The sequence below is a fragment of the Chelonoidis abingdonii genome, chromosome 8 (assembly GCF_003597395.2).
Source record: "Chelonoidis abingdonii isolate Lonesome George chromosome 8, CheloAbing_2.0, whole genome shotgun sequence".
Taxonomy (NCBI): domain Eukaryota; kingdom Metazoa; phylum Chordata; order Testudines; family Testudinidae; genus Chelonoidis; species Chelonoidis abingdonii.
In genome coordinates this window covers 58,397,871-58,424,364 of record NC_133776.1, presented here as the reverse complement: position 1 = coordinate 58,424,364, position 26,494 = coordinate 58,397,871, and the positions used below count along the sequence as shown (strand labels likewise).

General features: G+C 46.2%; 2 protein-coding genes across 14 annotated transcripts in view; both read right to left on the bottom strand.

Annotated features, from left to right (window-relative positions):
• The window catches only part of KIF1A (kinesin family member 1A), a 522,969-nt gene that overhangs the window by 38,321 nt on the left and 458,154 nt on the right, over positions 1-26,494 (bottom strand). The window lies entirely within an intron of this gene.
• On the bottom strand, positions 5,661-26,373 carry NSDHL (NAD(P) dependent 3-beta-hydroxysteroid dehydrogenase NSDHL). Of its 2 annotated transcripts, none has more exons than XM_032766853.2 (8): positions 26,269-26,373; positions 23,274-23,317; positions 21,675-21,836; positions 20,681-20,827; positions 18,369-18,497; positions 10,298-10,440; positions 7,518-7,620; positions 5,661-6,531 (listed from the first exon to the last, which is right to left on the bottom strand). In XM_032766853.2, exons 2-8 carry the CDS (start codon positions 23,292-23,294, stop codon positions 6,199-6,201), a joined length of 1,038 nt encoding a protein of 345 aa, XP_032622744.1. In that variant the 5' UTR covers positions 23,295-23,317; positions 26,269-26,373; the 3' UTR covers positions 5,661-6,198. The 2 variants fall into 2 exon arrangements, with proteins under 2 accessions (XP_032622744.1, XP_032622745.1); XM_032766854.2 differs by having other exon boundaries at positions 26,309-26,350.

Sequence of the window (26,494 nt, the reverse complement as noted above, 5' to 3'; positions counted from 1 at the left end):
CCTCCCAACTCCTGATCAGACACAGGAGGAGTTGACCTAGACTGTGGGGAAGATCACTGAGGTGAGCAAATCTGCCAAGAAGCGCAGGACCCACCAAGGTAGAGGAGGAACTTTGTCACAGATACTAAAAACAAGATCCTAACATAAGAGACATGGAAGGTGGCATACCTCCAATGGGAGATGTAACCTGTACATAGTTCAGGCCCTTAGCTCTTTCCACCTGAAACCTACCACATACTCGTTCCTGGGACTGACTCAGAAATCAGTCCCCATGTCTTTGTGCTTCCAGGGTATGCGATTTAGCAGTAGACATACCATGGCTACTGATTTGCTTTGTACTGATTATTCTTCTTACCTGCTCCCAGCTTCTAACCATTCTCCTACAGCTATGCAATGCTTTTGCCTTTTTTGGTAGTTTGGTGCACCTGTGCTGAAAGCTCTACAGCAGCTCTGACTCAAGAGAGAAGACTGAATGATTGGCATCTTCAGTGATGGTAGTTCCAACTAAGTACCGGGTAAAGCTCTTGAGATTAGCCCACGATCATCCTACTTGCCATGCTGGACCAAAGACCCTTTGGGGGTCATCCCACTGGGAGGGAATAGGCAAGATGTTTCTACTTATATCCGGTCTTGTGAGGTGTGCCAGAGAGTGGGAAAACCCCAAGACCAGGTCAAAGCCCCTCTCCAGCCACTCCCCATAATTGAGGTCCCATTTCAGCAAGTAGCTGTGAATATTCTGGGTCCTTTCCCAAAGAAGACACTCAGAGGAAAGCAGTATATACTGACTTTCACGGATTTTGCTACCTGATGGCTGGAAGCCGTAGCTCTAAGCAGGACCAGGGCTAAAAGTGTGTGCCAGGCACTAAAAGACATTTTTGCCAGGGTAGTTTGGCCCTCTGACATCCTTATGGATACGGGAACTAATTTCCTGTCAGGGACCATGAAAAGCCTGTGGGAAGCTCATGGGGTGAAGTACTTGGTTGCCACCCCTTACCACCATCAAACGAATGACCTGGTGGAGAGTTTTAATGGAATTTTGGGGGCCATGATATGTAAATTCATAAATGAGCACTCCAATGATTGGGATCTAGTGTTGCAGCAGTTGCTCTTTGCCTACAGGGCTGTACCACATCCCAGGTTGGGCTTTTCACCATTTGAACTTGTGTATGTCCGCAAGGTTAAGGGGCCATTACAGTTAGTGAAGCAGCAATGGGAGGGTTCTACATCTTCTCCAGGTACTAACATTCTGGACTTTGTAAGCAAACTATAAAACACCCTCCAAGACTCTTTCGCCCTTGCTAGAGAAAACCTAAAAGAGGCTCAGGAAGAGCAAAAAGCCTGGTATGATAAACATGCCAGAGAGCGTTCCTTCAAAGTAGGGGACCAGGTTATGGTCTTGAAGGTGCTCCAGGCCCATAAAATGGAAGCATCATGGGGAGGGCCATTCCCGGTCCAAGAGCACCTGGGAGTTGCTAACTATCTCATAGCATCCCCCACCTCAAACCTAAAGCCTAAAGTGTACTATGTTAATTCTCGAAAGTCCTTTTATTCCAGAGAACTAGGGTATGTCTACACTACAAAATTAGGTCAAATTTATTGTTGTTGTTTTAGATATCCTTTTTATACAGTCGATTGTGCGTGTCCCCACACAAAATGCTCTAAGTGCATTAACTTGGCAGTCTGTGTCCACAGTACCGAGAGTAGCATCGACTTCTGGAGCTTTGAACTGTGAGTAGCTGTGGGTAGCTAACCCACAGTTCCCGCAGTCTCCGCTGACCATTGGGATTCTGGGTTGAGATCCAATGCCTGATGGGACAAAATCAGTGTTGCGGATGGTTCTGGGTACATGTCATTAGGCCCCTATCTCCCTCTCCCTCCCCCTCCCTCCATGAAAGCAATAGCAGACAGTTGTTTCGTGCCTTTTTTCCTGGGTTACCTGAGCAGACACCATACCACAGCAAGCATGGAGCCGGCTCAGCTCACCATCACCGTACGTCTCCTGGACGCTGGCAGATGTAGGACGGCATTGCTACACAGCAACAGCTCTTTGCCTTTTGGCAGCAGATGGTGCATTATGATTGGTAACCATTGTTGTCGTACTCCTGGGTGCTCTTTTAGCCGATCTTCGTAAGGTTGGTCAGGGGTGCCTGGGCCGACATAGGAGTCTGCTGCCAGCCTAAGATATAAAAGATAGAAGGAGTGGATCAAAACAAGAAATTGACCCAATTTGTTTTGTGAAATCAACAGCCTGCTAAACCCATGGTTTTGAGTTCAATCCTTGAGGGGGCCATTCTGTGTGACAGTTGTTTGTGTTTCTCCTTGATGCAAAGCCACCCTTCTCTTGATTTTAATTCCCTGTAAGCCATGTTATGTCGCCCCTCCCTCTGTCAGAGCAACGACAAGACAATTGTTTCGTGCCTTTTTTCAGTGCAGAAACAGAAGGCGCAAAAGCAAAACCAGGCGAGGAAGCAACGGCAGTGCAGTGACGAGAGTGATGAGGACATAGACTTCTCACAAAGTACAGGCCAGGCAATGTGCACATCATGCTGATGAGCTCCGCATGGTCACCTGTGCTGATCAGCTCGCCACACTGGCCAAACAGGAAATGAAATTCAAAAGTTTGCAGGCCTTTTCCTGTCTACCTGGCCAGTGCATCTGAGTTGAGAGCACTGTCCAGAGCATTCACAATGGAGCACTCTGGGATAGCTCCCGGAGGCCAATACCATCAAATTGCATCCACACTACTGCAAATTCGACCCAGCAAGGCCAATTTTAGCGCTAATCCCCTTGTCGGAGGTGGAGTAAAGAAATCGATTTAAAGAGCTCTTTAAGTCGAAAAAAAGGGCTTTGTCGTGTGGACGAGTCCAGGCTTAAATCGAGGTAACACTGCTAAATTTGACCTAAAATCGTAGCGTAGACCAGGCCTTAAAGGTTTGTCAGTTTACAGCCCAGGGAGGAGATGACGCTGCATGGCCTGAACGTGTCTACTACGAAGGAAAAAGTGACGGTGGCGTGGAAGAGGTGAACCTCTCCGTTACCCTTGGACGTATGCAGCGACAGCAGATCAAGGAGCTGTGCACTAGCTTCGCGCCGATGTTCTCAGCCACCCCAGGACGGACCGAATGGGCATACCACTCCATTGACACAGGTACTGCTCACCCAATTAGAGTCCAACCTTACCTGTCTCCTCATGCTCAAACTGCTATAGAACTGAAGATCCAGGACATGCTACAGATGGGTGTAATCCGCCCCCTAATAGTGCGTGGGTATCTCCAGTGGTTCTAGTTCCTAAACCAGATGGGGAGATATGTTTTTGTGTGGACTACCGTAAGCTAAATGCTGTAACTCGTCCCAACAACAATCCAATGCCATGCACAGATGAGCTATTGGAGAAACTGGGACGTGCCCAGTTCATCTCTAACTTAGACTTAACCAAGGGGTACTGTCAAGTACTGCTAGATGAATCCACCAAGGAAAGGTCAGCCTTCATCACTCATGTTGGACCGTATGCATTTAATATGCTCCCTTTCGGGCTGCGAAATGCACCTGCCACCTTCCAAAAACTTCAAGATGGTCTCTTAGCAGGATTGGGAGAATCTGCCGTCGCCCACCTCGACGATGTGGCCGTCTTTTCTGATTCATGGGCAGAACACCTGAAACATCTGTAAAAAGTCTTCAAGCGCATAAGGGAGGTAGGATTAACTATTAAGGTTAAAAAGTGTCAAACAGGCCTAAACAGAGTGACTTACCTTGGACACCAGGTGGGTCAAAGAACTATCAACCCCCTATAGGACAAAGTGGATGCTATCCAAAAGTAGCCTGTCCCAAAGTCAAAGAAACAGGTCCAATCCTTCTTAGGCTTGGCCAGATATTACAGGCGATTTATACCACACTACAGCCAAATTGCTGCCCCCCTGACACACCTAACCAAAAAGACACAGCCAAATGCAGTTCAGTGGACTGAAGAGTGTCAGAAGGCCTTTAATCAGCTTAAAGCGACACTTATGTCTGACCCTGTGCTAAGGGCCCCAGACTTTGACAAACCATTCCTAGTAACCACAGATGCGTCCGAGCGTGATGTGGGAAGTTTTAATGCAGGAAGGACCGGATCAAGAATTCCATCCTGCCGTGTTTCTCAGCAAGAAACTGTCTGAGAGGGAAAGCCACTGGTCAATCAGTGAAAAGGAACACTATGCCATTGTGTACACCTTGGAAAAGCTACGCCCATACGTTTGGGGATGGCGTTTCCAACTACAAACTGACCATGCTGTGCTGAAGTGGCTTCATACTGCCAAGGGAAACAACAAAACTGCTTTGGTGGAGTTTAGCTCTCCAAGATTTTGATTTTGAAATTCAACACATTTCAGTAGCTTCTAACAAAGTGGCTGATGTGCTCTCCCGTGAACGTTTCCCAGAATCAACTAATTAAAAATTGTTCTTGGCATGTGGGACATATTGTGTTTTTATATAATTAGTAGCATGTCTAATGTGTCTTATTAACTGTTTTCTCCTAGAACTCCAGGAAGAAATCACAGCCAGTGTGGAACCGGCTGTCCAACACTATCTGTGGTTTGGGGGGCATGTCATAACTCTAAAGGGAAAGGTAAAAACCCTCCTGTATTCAATTCTATAAAATCCTTCCTGGCCAGAGGCACCAAAATCCTTTTACCTGTAAAGGGTTAAGAAGTCAGGTAACCTGGCTGACACCTGACCCAAAAGACCAATAAGGGGACAAGATACTTTCAAATCTGGGGGGCAAGGCTTTTGTTTGTGCTCTTTGTTTTTGGGTGGTGTTCACTCTTGGGACTAAACAGGACTGGACATCAATCCATGTTCTCCAAATCTTTCTGCACAAGTCTCTCATATTTCAAACTTGTACCTAACACGCCTTGCCTGGCTGTTAGTTTTATCTTTGTTTTCTCAACTTGTAAAAGTTCCTTTTGCTAGAGGGTTTACCTCTGTTTGCTGTAATTTTGAACTTAAGGCTAGAGGGGTTCCTAAGGGCTCTTTGAATCTGATTACTCGTAACTTTCCATCCTGATTTTACAGAAATGAAGTTTCTTTTCTTTTAATAAAACTCTTCTTTTAAGAACCTGATTCGTCAGTTCTCTTGAGTTCAGAGTGGGGAAGGAACCTTGACAGGCCTAATGGTTGGCAACCCACACCTATAGAGCGGAGGATGAATAAATTTTATGCTCAAACCGGTCTAGTCTGAGTCTTTAGTCTTAGGAGTAGACCCCGGTTGATCCGGTCTCTCTCTGGGCTGACTGCCTCTACCACTAAGGAATTGGGAGCAGGGTGGGTATAAAGGTACTTGTGACCCCCTCATGGAGCGCCAAAACTACCCTGGCCGAGGCTACAGGGCAGAGATCATAGAGAGTCTGTGGGCTCCTTTAATTCCTGCGCCTAGAGGCCCAAGTTGGCGGCGACCCTCTTTAACAGCTCCTGATGTGCCTTAGCTTCATCCTGGGAACCAGTGGAGAGGGCCCCACTATAGTTTTGTCCGGCGACAACGAGAAGGAAGCCAGTACCAAGGAGTCCTCCACAACCAGAAGTGGTCCAGCAGCTTGCTCACCCACTTCCTCCTGTGCCTATTAGAACAAATTCATTTCATGATTTGACAACAAAATATGCAAAGAGGTAGTGATGATAAAACATGGTCACCATTATGTTTTGTTTAATAGTGGACATAAGTTTTAAGGGTATCGCTTTGGCTGGCTTTCTCCCCTTAAATCTCACTTGTTCCTCCTGCACATCTCCCAAGCACACTCTTCAATGTATTTTATCCATGACTGCACCATAAGAAATATCCAACAGACTCAGTTAGTGGTGGGAGGTGGATGAAAGTGAGAATTTTTTAGAATGGCTGTTACTCAATCCACAGCCATTAGGATAGGCTGGCATAGTCACCAAAGCAGCAAAATAGAAGTCAGGGGCAGAGACAGCAGGGGATAGAATCTGGATGTGCTAGCTCACTACTTTAGGAGGAAATATTAGGGTGTTATTCAAACAGAGTAGCAGCCAATAGCTATTTTAGAACAGGCTGTCACACAAAGCAGTCACAGAGAGGTACGGGCTGTTAGTACAACTACAGGATGAAGTCCTTCAATCCAGAGAAACGTGCTATCCCTTCAAGAGGCTTGAGGAAAGGTTCATCTGTCCAAAGAATTCAGGTCTCTTCAGTTTCTCTATGTCTCCTTACTTGGCCCGACGGAGGTGGGAAAAGCTCTGGATAGTCCTCTCCACTGCTTCATCCAGGCTCACCACCGGCTTGTAGCCCATGTCCCTTTTGGCCCTCTTGCAACTGTAGTAATGGAATGTCCCAGCTAATGCCACCCGCATGGGGGTGAAGGTAGGTTTGATCGTTATGAGTGGACTCAGCAGCAGCAACACCAGAGACAGTAAGAGGGCTAAGTAATATGCCACCCAATAGGGGATTTGGTATTTGGGTGCATCGTAGTTCAGGCCAGTCAAGATACGGGACATGAATGACCAGAAAGGGACTGGCTCATCATTCGTGATGTGAAATGCCTGAAAGAAAAAACAAAAAAAAGCCTTGTGATTAAATGTGACAATTTGGACACATTTATAAAACCATAGTTTTCATTTCATTTTATTGTTCACTAGATTAACACCCACAGCTTTGCTCTGATGATTCTTAGTATCAGACTTAAAAAAGAAAATTAACTACATTTAATATCAAGAAATGGCCATTAACGGAGCTACAACTCCCTCCCTTGTTAAGAGAATGCACTGCTCCCAACAAATCAGAAGTGAAAATTCACACCCCCGAGTGGCATAGTTAAGCCAAACTAAGACAGAAGAATTCTTCTGTTGACCTAGCTATCACCTCTCAGGGAGGAGGATTACCTATGCCGATTGGACCAACCCTCTTGTTGGTGTAGACAGTGTCTACACTGAAGTGATACAGCTGCGCTGCTTGACACTGTAGCATTTTAAGCATAGACAAGACCTCTGACTATTAGTGATTGTTGCACTGTTTAATTCTTTACCCAAAGATAACCCTGACAATTTCTGCTGCTTTGGAGTAGGTGTTTTGTAACTGCTATGTTATACTTTTTAAGTGCTTAGAGCTTTGATTGAGCAGTAAGCTTAAGTCTATCTATCTTTAACCCTTATGGTTAAAGGCTATTTAACTATTTTATTGCCAAGCCTACTAGCAGAAACATGCAGCTATTTCAGGAGTGTGGGCACAGCATGGATAGGGTACCACACTCCCCCAACCCCAACTAAGTCCCGACCATGGGGTGCAGCAGAACAGTGCATGTTGGGGCGAGGAGATGGAGTCTGAGGGAAGTTTACACAGCACTTTTTCATAGTGGGTTTTATTCTAGTTAGTGCAGTCACTTTCCCGTGCAATAAAAATTCATCCAAGTCATTGAGAGGAAAGGAGAGCTAAGGGAACAAAATGTGTGTGAACAAGGAGGACACAAAGAAATGGAACCTCTGATCACACCCAGTTTTGCTATCCGTATGCAACAGAAAGAATACCTTACCTTCCCACACAAGGGAGAATCTTTATGAAGATGCTCTGCAGCTAGTATGTGCCCATGGACCACATTTTCCACAAAGGTAAAGTCTACTAGGTTCTTCCCATCCCTGTATACACAAAAGGAAAAAGCTTATCTCAATGTACAAGGCAGCTGAAAATCAGCAAGTGGCAAAAGGCAAAGCTGAGCTACCAGCTACCTCTTCCCCAGATGTCAGAAAAAGGTGCTGCTTCAGGGCTGGAGCACCCATAGGGAAAAATCAGTGGGTGCTCTGCACCCACCAGCAGCCAAGCTCCCCTCTCCTCGCCTCTTTCTTCCCCGCCGCCTGAGCACACCATGTCCCTGCTCCTCCCCTTCCCTCCCAGGGCTTTCCGCCCCCGGATAGCTGTTTGGCGGCACTCAGGACTTTCCAGGAGGGAGGGGGAGAAGAGGCAGGGAAGGGACGGGGACTTGGGGGAAGAAGGTAGAATGGGGCGGGAAGGGGGCAGGGCTGAGAAACGGTGGGGTGGGGAGGTATGGGAGTGGGGCGAAGGGGGTGCAGGGGCAGGAAGAGGCGGGACGGGGCGGGGACGGGGGAGTCGAGCACCTACCGGGCAGAGGGGAAGTCGGCACCTATGGCTTCAGGCCAACCTCTTTCTGAACAAGAAGTCTCTAAGGCTTTCCCTACACTATGGACCTTACAGTGGCACAGCTGTACATTGCAGCTGCGCCACTGCAAGGTCTCCCATATAGCTGCTTTATGCCAGTGGGAGAGAGCTCTCCCACCAGCATAATTAAACCACCCCCAATGAGCAGTGGTAGCTATGTTAATTGGAGAGAGTTTTTTTTCACACCCCAATCAATAAAAGTGCTAGTGTAGACAAACCTAAATCACTATTCAGGAGAGCAGAGCAAGCCTGGCACCATCCCAGCTCCTGTCCAAAGCCTTCAAAACCTGCAGTCACATCTAATTGAAATCTGAAGGTTTGGGGACACACAGAACATCAGTGGAACAATCCACAGACACAGGACAAATATGGATATTGTATCTAGCACAAAAGTGGTCATTTAAGGACAAGCTTTCTGCTCAATTATGAATTTGCCTGGCTCATTAAATTTAAAATTTCATCCAAATTTAGCCCTGGCCAAAGCGAGGGGGATCTTCACCTGCTGACATCAGAGTTGAATTTAACCCACTGTGTTCATTTCTCTTTAGGAGCCTAATTAAATCAACAACTCTTCCAGCCCTATCCCTGAAAGCAAATTGTTGTGAAACAATGGTCCTCATGATTTATAATTTTCAGTCATTGTGGCTTTAATGGGTCATACAAAGACAGAAGAGAAAATAGTCTTCACTGGAAGGGAATATATGAGTGTTTCTAGTTCTGCGGAGCCAACAGCTTTCTGATGGAGGAAAGCGGAGACTGCACAAGAAATGTTTCAATATCATAAGATGGGAAAGCTTAAATTTATTTGGATTAATAATTCATAAAGCAGCTTGAGAGGGGAAGTTTAATTGATGGTAGAGGTGCAAGCTAACACAAAAGCCACACAAGACACCACTCCTTCTAAATATCAGGGGGTAGCCAAGTTAGTCTGTGTCCACAAAAACAACAAGGAATCCGGTGGCACCTTAAAGACTAACTGATTTATTTGGGCATGAGCTTTTGTGGATAAAAAAACAAAAAACTCAATTCAGATTTTTTTTACCCACAAAAGCTCATGCCCGAATAGATCTGTTAGTCTTTAAGGTACCACCGGACTTGTTTCTCTCTCTAAATATATGTCTCTCACACACACACACACACCCCTACTCTTCCCAGCATGCAACTAAATCTATCAAACTAGATGGGAAATGTATTTTTTAAATCACAATACATGAGTCTAAGAAAAAGTCTTAATGGCAGTTAGTACTATTTCTTGCTCTAAATTTTAAATTCCACACTACAAGTTGTGCCACTTGCAATGAGGAAGCAAAGTTTTTGACCCTTATTATAGTTATCAATATGAATATCAAAATACAATTTAAGTGTTGAGATCACAATAAGAGTTGAAAGAAAGAACTGTATAATACTAGATGAGTTAATCCATGCTCTGTCAGGTCTTGTTGCATATTATAGATGAACATAATTGGACCATGCTGAATGTGTGACTGGTCAGCTTTGAACTACTGTCCCAACTACTAAGTCTGTGGCATTTGAATGCAATTGCTCTCTGATTTACAGGTCAATCTTTGGTTTGACCTGTAATGTCACAATCATAATTTAGCCATAATGTTCAAGAATCTTCACTATAAGCTAGCATAGAACAACAAACTCAAAGATGGTCTATCTGACAAAGGCTCATATGCCACTCATTACTGTTGAGTTTTAGCACCTTCCAGCAGTGCATTAAGCAATATTTGTACATAGTTATGTTATAATTATATACATTGTTCATAGATAGCTCAAGTGATGTAGTCTCTTCAAACAGGAGACACACTCATTTCAGTGCCAGTATCTCACAAAAAGAAGGCTTCTTCAAAATGAATCCTGGGTCAAGGCAGTGGTGGTATAGCTGGGGAACCCATCCTTTCCTGGAAATTTTTTTTGATTCCTGAGTAGGTTCTGTGCAGAAGTTGATGGACTGTTAAAATCACACATTCTGCCTAGTTCTTGGGCATCTTCAGTCACGGCCTTTGATTTAACATTGGAGAAGCACCATCCACATCTTTGATACTACAGATTTAATAATACTCTCTTCCAAAAGGGGCATGTCACTTTGTTATCAAATTTCCCATGAGACAAAGATGTCCGAGCCTCTCTCACCCAATCATGAACTTCATTTTGCCACTCTTAGCTGCCTGGATGAGGATGGGAACCAGCTGGAAGTCCCTGGGACCAAATATCCCATGAGGGCGAATGGCAGTTGTGAAGAAATTACCATCTGGGTCATTAGCATTTAGCACTTCCTGTGGGAGACAAAAAGTTAGTCAAGAAAGACTGGTGAGACCAACAGATGGCTTAGAAATGCATCCCTTGTGTCATCTCATTGAACTGCTTCTCACGAGAAAAATGCTTCCTCCGCATCTTTTGGGGAAACCTCTCTCCAGCATCAATATATGAGCTAATGCCCATCTATGCCTTTGGGGAATACCTTTTTCCTCTGGATAGCCTCCTTTTTTCCCCCACTTGTCTTCCTGTCAGGAAGACAGCAGATAAGGCCGCATCCAGTTTCATTGTCAGACACAACTTCACAGATCAGCCAGCAAAGGAGAGAGCAAAGGAAGTCTCTCAACAAAGGACCAAGGAAATCTATAGGTGAACAACGGAACCCTGGAACTGCACCACTCCACCCCATTCCTTGCTTAGGTAGTGAGGAATAGGAGACTCAGAAAATTATTTTTCGACCCCAAAATCCTTTAGCTCGTCAACAAACGAAAGATTTCCATCATTAGCTCCCTTAATGCACCTTTTGAGAAAGAATCATCTCACTCCACTGGAAGCACCAACTGATAACATGCAGACTTAGTTTAGTTTTAGTTCCATTAGGAGTTTCCAAACAACATGTTCTACCATATTCCAGCAGCTGGTGTCCTTCCCCGAAGAAACCCATGTTATTTGTTATGAAGTACTGAGTTGTATGTGCAAATACATATGGATATTTCCACTGCTTAGACCAGGGGTAGGCAACCTATGGCACAGGTGCTGAAGGCAGCATGCAAGCTGATTTTCAGTGGCACTCACACTGCCCAGGTCCTGGCCACCAGTCTGGGGGGCTCTGTACTTTAATTTAATTTTAAACGAAGCTTCTTAAACATTCTGAAACCTTATTTACTTTACATACAACAATAGTTTAGTTATATATTATAGACTTATAGAAAGAGATCTTCTAAAAACGTTAAAATATATTACTGGCACGCGAAACCTTAAATTAGAATGAATAAATGAAGACTCGGCACAGCACTTCTGAAAGGTTGCCAACCTCAGCTTAGACAAAAACAAAGGCATAATTATGGGCATATTGAGCTGGATTTGTCTAATCGTGTATTCATAATCCTCCTACTCTATTAGTTCATCAATCTGCAAGGCAGCTGAGTTTGCAAATGAACAGATGCTCTGATGAGATTTTTGAATAGCAAATTCTTAATTTTTTTAAAAAAGCTTTGTGTTTTTTCAAGGAATGTAAAAAGGCTGTTACGCCTAATACTTTTGCTTAACAGGCCACTGTCAACTTAAATTAGTATTCAAATGTAAATTGTTGAGATCAAGATTGTTTCCATACCTTTTTTTTTTTTAAATTCCAACTACAAGGATTTAGTTCTGTTTCATTTAAACAGTCCCCTGCCATATTTAACACCAAACTCCTGCTCTTTCTGTGTCCTGGGACAAAAGTTCTTGCAGATGCAATACATTTCTTTTATGTGGGATTCCACTAGACACTTCAAACAGCTGCCGTGCGGGTCTCTAACAGGCATAGGCCTGTTGCAGTCAGAGCAGGGTTTAAAATCTGGAGACCAGGGAATGCCCTGCCTGGAGCAAAATCCCTGCTTGGATCCTAATGGACTATTTACTATATAATTACTACATAGAAACTATTATAAACATATTATTTACAAATATAGCATAGAGATCAAGTAGGAAAAAAAATGCTGACCACCTGTGAAGTAAGAGAAAGAAGCACTCCTACTAACCACCATGGTTGGTAAGAATGAACTGAGAGGACATAGGGATGGTGGCACCTGATATATCGATGCATAAGTGCAGCACTCAAGGGGGCACCACAGCCAGCCCTCTGGATACTGCTAAGGCAAAAGTCTCTGATAACTGTGCACGTGGGTGCACACACACTTAGAATGGAATCGACATGAGCAAGCACCTAAAGAAGAACAGCTCTGGTGAAATGAATGGTACATTTTATATCTTAGAGCTATCCTTTCAGTCTCTGAGAACTCAGGCAAACTTTGCTGCATCAGTTAGACTTGGGTCATGTTTTAAAAGGTTTTCTTTGCAACCATAAGAGCTAGAGATGTCTTGTTTTTTAAATGAAAGCTGAGACTCTGAAAAACAACTAAGAAGTCTGTCCATCCCATGGCTAGTTTTCTGCCTCTACTGCATAAGGCATGACCCACTTTGGGAAGAGGAGGTTACTTACTGTAATTGGATACTCTTCACAATGTGCGGTCCCTATTTGGATTCTAAATGTGAGTGTGCATGCTCACCATGTGCTGGAGCTGGAATTGTTCATAGCAGTGTCCACTGACCACCGCATCTGAGACTTTAAGAAGCTGGGCAGGTCAACACTGCTCCTGTTCCCTCTTCCTGGCAACAAAGCAGCCCAGAGCAGAGGGGAAAGAGAGCAGGACTGGAATCCAGATAGGGACCACACATCTTGAAGAACGTCCAGTTACCGTAAGTAACCTCTTCTTCTTCGAGTGGTGGTCCCTATGTGGATTCCAAACGTGGGAGAATAGTGAGTAGTGCACAGGTAGAAAGTGGCTGAGAGTGCTTGGAAGAAGAGATAGTACGAAGAACAGCATTGCCCACTGCAGCATTTGTTGATTTGGCGGAGGTGATGGCATAATAAGCAGAAAAGGTGTAGACCAAGGCACAGGTGGCAGCTCGACAGTAGTCATGCCATGGGACATCCGCCAGGAAAGCGGATGTAGCAGCGTGAGCCAGTGTGGACTGGACCATGACTCCTGGAGGGAGGGAGGCAAGAGAAATATGGGAGAGCATGTAGAGGTCCATAATGCAACAAGAGGCATTGGAACGAAAGGGCATGGCTGCAACAACACTCCGCAATAGTGATGAAAAGCCAATGGGGAGACCTGAAAAGCACTGGGTACGCTGGAGGTAAAAGGCCAAAAAGGCAGACATCCAGGGTGTGAAAACACATTCCTGGGGAGAGGCCTGCAGTTTAGGGTAGAAGGTGGGGATATGCACAGATTGGTTGAGGGGAAATGGGGAGGAAACTTTGGGGAGGAATTTGGGATGGAGACAAAGGGAGACCTTGTCCTTCTGCAAAACAGGAAAGGGGGGTCCTGCCATCATGGCTGGAGAGATTTGGGCGAGGGAGCATGTTGGAAGCGGCTCAAATGGTGGTTTGGTGAGGGCCAGGAGGATGAGGTTAAGGTCCCAGAGAGAAGTAGGCTTTTATATGGTGAAGAAGGCGTAAAGAAAGCTATGAAAAAAGGAGGAGGAGGTAGTCGGGTGGGTGAAGATGGAAAAAAAAATCGAAGCACTAAGGACTGCCAGTGGATGCAGACAGAAGAGTGGGCAAGGCCCGACTGATGGAGGTGGAGGAGGTAGTCCAGAACGGCAGGAACGGAGATAATCCAAGGGGAGCCCAGGCACAAAACGGCACCCTTTGGCATGGTAACATGCCCTAGTAGATGAGTGGCAACTCTGGGAAAGGATGCCATGAACAGGAGAGGAATATGGGTTGTCATATCAAATACCAGGCCGTGAAGTGGAAAGGACCCAGGTTGGGGTGGTGGTGTCAGCCATGTTGTGTGAGGAGATTCAAGATGTCCAGAAAACGTATCTAGGGGTGAACAGAGAGGTGGAGGAGAGTCATGTACCAATACCGGCAGGCCGAGGAGGGGGCTCTGAGGAGAAGAGTTGCGCAATTTCGCTGTACTTTGAAGAGGACTTAGGGAAGTAAGGAAATAGGCAGGAAAGCATAGCATAGACTGGGGGTCCAGGGAACGAGGAGGGCGTTGCCCTAGGAGCCTGGGCCAAGAGCACCTCTGGAGCAAAAGAGGGGAAGTTTGTGGTTTTCTGGCATCGCAAAGAGGTCCCAAGTCAGCATGCCTCACAGGTGGAAAAGGGACCGGAGTTGTAAAGTTCCCACTGATGATTGGCATGGAAGGAGTAGTGAGCACGTCTGCCATGGAGTTGCTGGTTCTGGGAAGATGTGCTGCCTGCAACATGTTGTCGTGCTGGAGGCACCAGTTCCACAGGAGGATGGCCTTGGTAGAGAGAGGGGGATGGGGTGCCACCCTGCTTGTTGATGTAAACAACAGCCATCATGTTGTTCAATAGCAGTTGTACATAGCAGGATCAAAGGAGAGATAGGAAGGCCCAGCAGGCAAGGCAAACAGCTTGCAGCTCTAGGATGCTGAGATGCATCCTTGCTTCCCTGAGTGACCAGAGACCAGAGCCACATGGTTGGCTAGATGAGCGCCCCAGCCAACGAGCAAAGCATCTGTCGCGAGGGTAAGGTGGGGTGTGGGAGGTGTGAAAGGAATGCCAGTCAAAACTGTGGCTGGATTGCACCACCAGGTGAGAAAGGCAAGAACTGGTGGGGGAATGAGGACTCATTTTGTTGAGGTGGTCGGACTGCAGGTTGTAGATGGACCGGAGCCACAGCTGGAGGCAGCACACATGGAGATGGGTGTATGGGGTAACGGAGGTGCAGGCTGCCATATTACCCAGAAGGGAGAGGCAAGATGGATGTGGGTACACGGGTGTCAGCAGAGCTGTGCAAGGAGGGTGATGAGAGTGGTGAAGCATTCTGAGGGAAGGTAAGCCCAGGCTGCAGTGAGCACCTATAAAGGTGAGGGAACGGGTAGGGGTGAAGATAGACTTTTCCTCATTGATGCAAACCCCTAGGGTGCCAAGGAGGACACGCAGGGTTTGAATAGTGGTGAGGAGATGGGCTTGAGGAGATGGGCTTGGGGTGATGCAATGAAGAGCCAATCATTTAGGCACGGGAACACAGAATCGCCGAGGCAGTGCTGACACGAGGGCAAAGACCTTTGTGAAGACACGGGGGGCATTAGCAATCCCAAAGGGGATGGTCCGGAACTGATAATGAGAGCATTGACTGTGAAGCAGAGGAACTTGCGATGAGCAGCGTGGATGTCGATATGGAAATATGAATAAAGGATGCCTTCATACTGTGAACCAAGCTTCATGGGGAGAGGGGGAATAATGAGGGGGAAGGTGAACCATGAGGAAATGGAAGTTGCAAATAAATTTGTTCAGAAGGCAGAGGTCCAAAACAGTACTGAGGCCACAGTCCTTAGAAAAGAGGAAATAGGGGGGAACAGAAGCCCAGCAGCGCTTGAGTTGGAAGACATATGCTTCCTTCTGGAGGAGGAGAGAGTGTGATAATGTGGCAGGGTGCTCCCGGGATGGGCAGCAAGTCAGGAAGGAGATAAACTCAATCAGGTACCCACAATGAACAATGTCCAGCACCCAGCAATTTGTGGTAATGCTGCCCCAGTTGTGAGCAAAGAGGGCAAGGTGACCCTCGAAAACCACCTGTGAAGTGGAGGGAAGATGGTGGGGAGGTTCATGGATCTCAGGGAAGGCTGCTTTGAGGAATGTTGGGGACAGAAGAAGCAGCAGTGGCAGGGAAGCAAGGTTGCTAGGTGCACAGGTGATGCCAAAAAGAATCCTGTGAGCGCTGAGAATAGGGCTGGTGGTAAGGCTGGTACATGGTCTGAGGGCGGGGTCAGAAGGAGGACCATTGTTGGTAATGAGTCGGGGGAGGGGAGGATAAAAGCCCAGAGACTGGAGAGTGGCACAGGAGTCTTTGAGAAAGTATAGGGACTCATCCATCTTGAAGCTGAACAACTTATGGTTGTCAAAGGGAAGGTTCTCAAGAGTGGTTTGGACCTCTTTTGGGAAGCCACTGGATTGAAGCCAGAAGTCTCAGCAAAGGACAACCCCAGATGCTAGCAAGCAGGACGCAGTATTGGCAGCATTAACCACAGCCTGGACAGCAACCTTGGCCACCAACTTGCCTTCATCCAGTTGGCATTGAAAGTCTTGTTGCTTCTCTGGGGGAAGGAAGACCTGGAAGTCTGCAAGCTTGCAGTATGATAGGAAGTCATACCTCGCCAAGATGGCCTGGTAGCTGGCGATGCAGAATTGAAGACCAACAGAGGAGCAGACCTTGCAGCCCATGAGGTCCAACTTCTTGGCAGCCCAATCAGGGATGTGGACCGCAGGTGTTGGCGGGGATGCTCGGTCACAGGCGAGTTATGGAGTGGGTGGGTGAATGAAAAGAAAGTCCATACCCTTAGACGGAATGCAATAGCAGCATTCCACCTGCTATGGCGTTGGGGCCCAGGAGGCCGGGGTGTGCCAAACAGTCTGGGCCAGTTGTAAGAGTGCATTGTGAATGGGGAGGGCAATACATGAGGGTCCAGGACATCGTAGGATGTCCAAGAATTGATCCTGTGGGTCCTGGACATCTTGAACAAGAAGATTGAGGACAGTGGTCATATGCTGAAATAAGTCCTGGTACTGCACTAGGTCGGCAGGAGATAAGAGTGTACGAGGGATGATGGCATCATTGGGAGACGAGGAAGTGCCCGTATGGACTGGGGTTGGTAAGGTCACTGTCAGTAACACCAGTGCCGCTGGAACAGGGACAGCCTGTGGGTCCTCAAAGATGGAGGAAGGGGCCACATGCATTGGGGATGGACAGTGTCACAAGTGAGGTGACATGCCATGGTCATGGTAGGGCTTCCACATGGCCCAGCATATGGGTCGCCAGGCGGGGGTGGTGCTTGGAAGTAATGGTACCATGGATTGAGTGGTGGGGCATATGTGGGAGGGTATGAATGGTACTGAAGGTTTGGGCTCTAAGACCGTACAGGCGAGAATGTGGCGTTCAGTTCGGAAGACCACTGAGATTTGGAAGACAGGTCTGGTAGGGGCAGAGCCATCAGGACCATTGGCATCGCTGGTGTGGGAGGACAGTCCAGAGGCAACAGGGGCTCCTCTGTAGATGGGCCCAGCATAGAAGAGCAGAGAAGGTTGGAATAGGAGCAGCTCGTCCATGGGGGATGGTAGGTGGATAGTGACAGAGGTCCCGGGACAGGGCGAGGAGACCATGTATGGCAGCATAAGCTCAGCTGTTGGTTAAGGGGAGACATGCGTCCTGGCGTACATGGTACCAGGCAGCTATGTCTGGATGGACTTGGCAGGCTGAACAGAGCCAGAGGTGACAGCAGCGGGCCAGACACCGTGGCCGGTGGCAGGCTGAACAGAGCCAGAGGTGACAGTGGCGGGCCAGACACCGTGGCCGGTGGCAGTGCCAGCGGAGCGCGGGTCTTAGATTTATGCTCAGAGTGGGACTTCTTTGGAGCAGGAGTCTCTGAGTTGGTGAGCAACTTCTCACCCGACCTAGCATGGCTCAGGGAGCCAACACTGTGCCTGGAGGCAGTTGCCATCAGGGAGCTCCCTTTGTACCCATGAGTGTGCTTTTTATGTAGCTGGTGCTGGGTGGAGTGGCTCTGGAGAGGTGTTCACTGCCAGTGTTGAACCCCACTCCAGCAGATCCTGGAAGCACACATGCTTGCATTGCATTGCCTCTTCCATGAAGTTTTTGCAGAGGTGACGTTCTCTGGCCTTGCAGATGTGTGACAGAAATGACTGACAAATAGAGCAGCAGGCAGCAATATGAGCTTCGCCATAGCAATGGCAGTGCTCATTGCTCACAGAAAAGGACTGCAGGCATGAAGCACAGTATTTGAACTCAGCTTGCCAGGCAAAAAGTCCCCAGAGGGGAGAAGTCCAGTGGAAACAGCTAACTAACTAATGATAAACAAATAAGTACACTACAAAAAACTAACTAAGGAGAAAAAAATTATGTACAATGGACAGAAGCAGTTCTCTTATCAAGCTAAGAGCAGCAAGGAACAGGGGTTCCAACTCTGGCCATGTGGTGGTAACAGAGAACTGGACCAGCATCGACCCACGCAAGCTCTTAAAGCCTCGGCATGCGCGGGTCAACAGATACTACTATGAACAGTTTTGGCTCTGGCATCTGGCACACATGCGCACCCACATTTGGAATCCACATAGTGACCATCACTCAAAGAAGAAACGCTGGTTTAAGCACAGAATGCGATAGTATTAGCAGCATGGTGCTGTGTACCTTCTCCTGCAGGATCTTGGTCTCTGTGTAGTAGTCGATGGGCTTCTTTGCATAAGGGAGGTCTTCTGTTCCATTCTTGATGTCTGTGCCCTCAAAGACTACACTGGCACTGCTGGTTAACACCAGTTTCTGACAATGGTTATGGAAGAAAAGTAATGTATTAGAGGATAAGCCAAAAGATATATTGTTTACAAAGGCTGCATGAAAATCCAATGTGAAGGAACAATATTAGCCTCTCCTTGGCTAGTTCTACACAGAATGCAGCAGTTCCTATTAGAGATGCTTTAATTGAAAATGATCTGAAAATTACAGGTTATAAAAACCCCATATTCATAACTGAGCTCCATTAGACGGCACACTGCTGTAAAAATCAGAGGAACTCCCTATTCTAAGGAATGTATTTAGTTATTTATTTCTATGAACTGTTTATTAATTTTTTAATACACAGAGAAAATGCAAACAAAATATACATAAACTTCTATAAAACATATGTGATATTGGCAAATCAGATGCTAGCTCTTGCCCATGCTGCAGGCATTAGCTAAGAACTGACAAACTCATAGCTGGAGACCAGACCAGTTCATCTGTATGTTAGTTTTGCTCAAAAAAAACTAATGTATTTAATGTTTAGACTCTACAAAATGCTTGTAAAATTTTGCATGCATTAATCTCACTTGTAATGTTGGTATTCCATACTAAGAAAATGCATACATTTTGCTTTATAACTTTGAAAATATTTACTCTGAACTTGTGAACCCAGGCACCGGGAGTCATGCATCCCGCTCATCCCAAATGTCTATCAAAATCAGATGGGCCATCAAGGAACATCGCAATACAAAGGACTGGTTAATGGGCCTCTCGCACCTGGGAAATTCTAACAAAACAAAGTCACATGAAGATTTTTTCTCTCTTTGCAGTCTGAACTCTCACAGGGCCAGAGCTACCAAACTGAAGCCAGAGACCCCCAGGGGCTGTCTTCTGGGTATGCTCTAAAAGACACTTTGAATTGACAGATTACTATAACTCTGTCACTCTTAGAATTTAGATGGTAAGTAATTTGCTTGCTTTCTTTAAGTTGTAACTAACTTTTTCCTCCTAGTTAATAAACCTTTAGACAATTTATTACAAGACTGGCTATAGGCATTGTCTTTGGTGTAAAATCTAGGGAACCAGTTGATTTGGGATAAGTAACTGGTCTCTTGGGATTGGAAGCGATGTGAATATGGTATGATTTTGGTGTACATAACCATTTATCACCAAGTCCAGTTTGTCTGGATGACAAGATAGACTGGAGAGTCTAAGAGGACTGTCTGACTCTATGCTAAAACTGTTACAGTGATCCAGGAGTTCACATTTGGTGAAATCTAATTATAGAATACATCATCAGTTTGTGGTATCTGCCCTGGTTCTGACAATCTGCCCTGAGATAGAAACTCATGGTTGTGAGCCACTGCAGACCGCCTGACAACATAAACGTCTCATAATATATCCTACTGGAAGGATTTTATAATCCTACTGAAGTGATAAAATGCTTCAGAAACAAGTGAAGTGGACACTTCAGAAAATTTCCAGTGTTGTGAATCAAGAGGGAAAAATAGTTTCCAAGGAGAACTTGAATGCCCACTTAGCCTGCTTTCCTGACACATTTCGACTCTTAATACCAATGGGTGCTTTTAAAAAGGTATTTGCTAGTCTTTAAAGTATCTTAAAAATATTTTTATGCTGCATTTGTTAGAATATGATATGGCCCAGCAGATTTGAAATGGAAAGTCAAAGATATATAGAGAAATTACCAACCAAATTATCCTCTGAAACACAACTTTTTAATCTTTTACACTTTAAAAGTGCCTAAAGTGCTGGACTCAGATGTACTCCTTGTTCTGACAAATCTCAATCTGAAACCTGAAGGTAAACAACACATGGCCCATTTTCCTCCCAGCAGCCTATTACAGAAAGAAAGCAATTGTGGGGTGGGAGTCCATACTTGACATGCATCATTTAATTCTGTGTATTGTTTTAGTAACTCTGTATTTCCACCCACAGACTGTACAATGGGTGTATTTCATAAGCAGCTTTTCCTCCACCAAAAAATAAAGTTTCTCATTCATCCAGTGCTCAAGTATTTCAATATGCAGAAATTGACATAAAAAGCTCACGTGATGTCAGAAAGATCAAGGGGAAAATGGTGCAATTATCTTACAGTTACTATTGGAGTTACTGAGTTCACATTTCTTTAATGCCGCTATTGCTCTATATCCTTATATCAGGACTTCAGCATCTCACATCCCCACCATACGCTGTTCTACTCCTACCTGAACCCCAGCTTCTTTGCAGGCTTCAATGACAGTTTTGGTCCCCATAAAATTCACTTTGTAAAACAGATCCCTGTTGTCACTGGAAGGGGCTGGTGAAGCACAGTGAAAAGCCACTGTCACACCTTGTAGAGCTGGAAACAGGTCCTAGGAGACAGATGAGACAAGGCACCAGTGAAAACACCAGGAATACTTTCCATTCGGAAAGTGTACAGGTTATATGAACACACATGCCCACATTTTTGTTGTGAAACAGAACAGCCACACCATCTTCATGAAGCTGAAGAGTCAAGATATAGGACCAGCTCTTGTATCTCCAGACTTCTTACTGCTAGGCAGGATGCTCCATTTGTTGTTTTTCCCCCCAGGAAAAAAATCCAGAAGCTTCCTAAGGCTTGGAAACAACTAGTCAGGTGCAGGCAGAAGGCCAAGGACACCTCAGATAGGAGTTAATAACTCAGCATGGAACCCTTCCAAGGATTTAATCCCCAAATCCCAACGTTACTGCCCAGCTTTATGGTGCATCCCTCGTAAGGAGTACATCATGCCTGTCCAGGAGTTCTCTCTAAGACATATGCAGCAATTTATTTCCAAGACACATCATGATGCATGTCTCCACATTGCAAGGCAGGTATAAGCCCTGTCCTTGTACAGATACAAGCTAAAGCAACCAAGGAGTGTTCCAAAGAGTTCAAGAAGAGTCCCCCCCTTAGGGATTATTTTTAGCCACTGGCGAAAGAGAAGGGAAGGACTGCACTGGCAGAGAGGGGACATAGCTGATCGCCCTTTCACAAGGTCCTACTGAAACCCTTCCACAAAATACTGCTGCAGCGTTGACCTTCCCACCTTTCAAGTAATACATTACATGTCTCATACAAAAATTGAGTCAATTATCTTGGGGAATGGGCCTCTACGAGATCCTAATCTCAGTCTATATATTTCACTTTTGTTCCCTAACACAGTATTATATTTGTCAGCTCTGTTCATACTATACCTTTTTACTGCAGAGATCTCCCAAGAAAAACTGCACTTTATCATTTTCAAACCCCTTTCGGATATCAAACACATTGACAGTGTAGCCTTTCTCCAGCAGCTTCTCCACCATGTGTTGGCCTAAGAATCCTGAGCCACCTATCACAGTACATTTCTTACTGGCCTGCAGAGGCAAGAAGGGGAGAGAAGTATCATAACAAGCAGACACACTTGTGAAGTCCTTCAGTAAACCCAGGATTGAACTTCGCAGGATCATAGGAGTAATGATCTCAGTCACTTGGCTGAAGTTCAGAATTCAAATTTTCCACTGCTGCAGTTAGACAAGTCAGTAATTAGGCTGACCAGAGGACTCTGAATCCAGGTAGTAAGCGACTCACTGGCACAGCTTATGTCCTTTGTTAGAAAACCCTGTCTCATTCTCTCTCATTGACTAGGTTTATCCTGACTGTATTTACCTTCCCAGGGAGGTTGATTATAGTGCAAAATTTCATTAGACTAATTTATTTTGTTTAATTTCCCAGTTCTTGTATCAGCAGGCTAAAACTGCTCTAGAGCCAGAGACACGGGAAAGAAGAGCTTACCCACCCCTAAAAATACGATGAACCAAGTTCTACACAATCCTATCTGACTTTATGTACCAATTCACAACCCATGTAATGCCACTAATTTGGCTCAGATATAAAACAAATACATTAGTTTCCCAATATTAGAAAAATCCGTTCAGTTTCCTGTACACAGGAGCTGCAATTCTTGGGCTTTGCAACATGCCAGCTATCTACCCCCTCCCCCATTCTGCCAACGAGCCCCACTCTTTATATATTCCAATTGCTCACTCATTTACAATCTCAATCTCTAAAGCACTCAGATCGCAAAATTCTTGTCTACTTCGATACACACACGTATTTCATACTGTGCAGGCAGTGTATCTATAAACCAAAGCATGAATGGTGCAGTTGTAGATCTATTTTCCCCAAGTGTCTCTTAAAATCAATGAGAACGAAGTCCACTCTGTCAGTAGCTCCTAGTCTCCAGAGGTTTCCTTCATATATAGCTATAACCCTCCCACAAACTTAGCTTACTACAGTTAATTCCAAGAGTTTCATTCTCAGTGATGGAAAGGAGCAGGTGAAACTAGCTCTCAAACAAAGCTTGGAGCAGGACTAATGGGTCCAAAACCAGGAAGGCAGCCAAGCAGATACAGCTTATCCTTTTAATTAATCCTTAGCCTTTCTTCTATGAAGACATTGGTCAGAGTCAATATCAGGCACTCTGGTCTAGGTACTCCTCTGCCTGAAATAAGGCCAGTGACCTATCTGCTCAGCACCAGCATTGAGTGAGTAACTGAGGCTTTGCAGAACAGCTTTGTACAGAGAACCCTCTGTCTTGGTTGCAAATAGAGTTGCTCCTATTGTTGCTACACAAAAACTCGCCTCAGCAAATCTTCTACAGAGTTAAAGGGGAAAATTATCCCAGTGAAACTGCCCAAGGAAGGTGATTGTTCAATGGATTCTAAGTGCTATGTCTTTAGACTGGGATCACATCTGCAGAGTACCAGTTTTCCAGAACGGAGATGAGAAAAAAATATTTCCTTTGAACTTACTGGTCTGAGTTTTGTGGCCATTTCTTGGAGGATTCACTGCAAATCTAATTCCAAAAAAAAAGAAAAAAGTTAATACTTTAGCATATCACATTTAATTAATGAGTGGTGCAAAGAACTTAAACACCTGCCATTTAAACTGGAAAACACAGATTCTCCCCATATAACATTACCACAGCAGATGAGTAACTTGGATCAATCTTCTATACTTTACTCACTAGCATCATCCTCGTAAGGAGAGCACACTGTTTTTGTGTAGGTCCCACAAAAATAAAATAGCTATTTTTTATAAAACACAGTTGAGCTCTTACTATTTTAAGCTCCAGAAAATACATAAATTATTGAAATTCAAATTGATATAAAGATTCTGTGTCAATAACAGAACACCAAACAGGTTTATGTAGCTCAGGTAATTGTGTATTTGTGGAAAAATGACTCTTAATCAGCAAATCCTTCTCATTTTAGCCAGTTTAAACTGCCGTGTCATCTCTCAATTGAACACTAGAATGCAAACACATCAGCAGACTGTGCAAAATAATTCCCAGAGAGCAGCCTGGGAGTGGGGCAGAAGTTCCCTGCAAATGTGGGGGATTGAGGGGTGGTACTGAGACTCAGCCAGGAAATGGAGTGTTTCTAGGCTGGAAAGGAGGCTCCCAGGGGTACCTGCCTACTCCAGCCCCTGCAGGTCCCACTCTCTGGCCTAACCCCCAACCCCTGGTAGCCACTCCAGCCTCTCTGGCTCCCCCTCTTACGTCCCCTCCCAGTATGAGTTTACTGTGTGACTATTGCAGGGGTGGGGGCTAGACTGCCCCTCCAGTTCCACCATTCTGGGAGCAGCCACACTGGGCCCATCACTAACTACTGCAGATCTGTGGAGGTCCATCTGCACAACATCCACAGGCAGAGGAACCAATGGTCACATGGTTTATCCTTAGCCAAGACAGGACTGAAGCACCATAATATAAAAATATTTTCTAATAATAACGGCATTGCAAACTCCCAAATTGGAACTAGGGCCCCATTGTGCTGAGCACCATACAACAGAGAAAAGAGACAATCCCTACCCTGAATTGCTTACAATTTAAAGACAAAAAGAAAGACTATAACACAGGGGTTAGCAACCGTTCAGAAGTGCTGTGCTGAGTCTTCATTTATTCACTCTAATTTAAGGTTTCGTGTGCCAGTAATACATTTTAATGTTTTTAGAAGGTCTCATTCTATAAGTCTATAATATATAACTAAACTATTGCTGTATGTAAAGTAAATAAGGTTTTTAAAATGTTTAAGAAACTTCATTTAAAATTAAATTAAAACGCAGAGGCCCCGGAGCGGTGGCCAGGACCTGGTGAGTGAGAGTGCCACTGAAAAATCAGCTCGCATGCTGCCTTTGGCCATAGGTTGCCTACCCCTGCTATAACGTAAGAAAATAAATCTGGTTAGGAATTGGCCCTGCTTATTTAGTTACACTGAAAACAAACAAGGTACACTAACTGGGGAGGAAGAATCACAGCTTGTCTCTAGTCCAGCTATGATTAACAGGCTGGGGTTTGTAGGTATAACAGCAAAGGTGACTCTTAAGGAAGAATCTGAGGTTAAATTAGTGGCGGTTAGGATTTTATTAGGGAGATTTTGCCAGGGAAAAGTAGTATTCTCAGTCCCCAGTCTTCAAAAATCAGAGTCTGACCCTGAAAAAACATTAGATTGGCTTAAAATTCATGATGTATTTTACATGATAAAAGATTTCTGTGCCTTCACGGTGCACCTGCATCCTCACCATGACAGTACTGTATAGCAGTTCCAGCACCTGGAGCTTTAATAAAAGCACAAGAGTTGGCAACACAAAGGCAACATGGGAGAGAGCCCCTAGGTGAGTCCCTTCCCCGGGCTAAAGCCTGGGAGATACCACCTCTCCCAACGCCCATATTAAAATGACACATGTGAATGACAAACACAGCCCATAACTCCCCCTGTTCATGGGCGACGAGTTCTATGGGCCCTTGGTGCCTGGGCACCAGGAATATCCCTGGCCCAGGGGCCTGGCTCCAGCAGTTTCCCTCCCCTCCCCACCTGCTGCCCCCTGGCAATTTAAAACAGTGGGGCTGAACGGCTTCTTGCAGGCTCATTCCTTGTGGCTGCCCACATGTCCTTGCAGCCCACAGGGGGAAGGGGGCAGTAGCCCCCACCCTGAATGCCCCTGTGGCCAATGGGAAGCTGCAGGGGCAGTGCCTGGGAACAGCAGCATGGGGCCACTGCTCGAGGAGGTGCCCCAGGTAAGCACCAAACCCCTCATCTACTTCCAAAGCTTGCACCCCCACCACCTCCTCCTCCATCTCCACCCCCTGTCCCAGCCCAGAGCCTTCACTCAGCACCCAAACTCCCTCCCAGAGGCTGCACCTCAGGTCCCCTCCCTGACCCGAACTCCCTCCCTGAGCCAGACCTCTCACCCCTTCTGCACCCCAACTCCCTCCTAGGACCTGCACTTGCTCCCCAATGCCCTGACCCAGCCCAGAACATGCACCCCAGACCCCCTTCCCCACCAAACTCCCTCCCTGAGCCCAATCCCTCATACCGCCTGCACCCAAACTCTCTCCCAGAGCCTGATCTCTCACCCCTTCTGCACCCAAACTCCTCCTCAGAACCTACACCCTGCACTCCTCCTGTACCCTAATCCCCTGCCCCACTCCTCAAATCCGCCCCCCCCCAAAACCCTCCCTCTCAGTGCCTTAGGCAGGTGGTGGTGATGGGGAGTTTGCCGGGGAGAGGGGTCTGGGTGTTCTGGGAACCACCAAAATTTCTACAAACCTGCTCCTGTTCCTATAGCCCAAGGACTCCCATTGCCCCCCCCCCCCCCCCCCTTCCCCCCCCCCCCCCCCATTCGGGACTCCCCACCCACAGGTCCCTACGGCCGTGAGCACCCAGACACCCTCCCACCAGCCCTGCCGCCTCCCAGCCCCCTCACGTGCCCCCAATCTCCTGCCACAGCCCTTCCCCACCCTACCTGGCGCCCAGCCCCGCGAAGAAGCAGGCAGGACCCCTACACCGCCGCTGCGCTCACCAGTCCCGTCCCAGCCCCAGGGACACAGACAACCCCCTCCAACCTGCAACAGCCTTTCCCGCTAGCTCCGCCCTTCTCGCAGCCCAGCCCCTGGGCCGAGAATCAGCCGAGCCCCCAACACGCTCACTGATTGGATCTCCGGATACTCAGCTTCAGCCAATCAACTTGG

What these genes read in the sequence shown, in the direction of transcription:
- NSDHL (XM_032766853.2), bottom strand. Translation starts at nt 23,294, where the DNA reads ATGGCCACAAAACTCAGACCA. An exon ending in CCAAGATCCTGCAGGAGAAG is followed by an intron (nt 10,441 to 18,368) that starts GTACACAGCACC and finishes TGTCTCCCACAG; the next exon opens with GAAGTGCTAAATGCTAATGA. An exon ending in ATTCTCCCTTGTGTGGGAAG is followed by an intron (nt 6,532 to 7,517) that starts GTAAGGTATTCT and finishes TTTTTCTTTCAG; the next exon opens with GCATTTCACATCACGAATGA.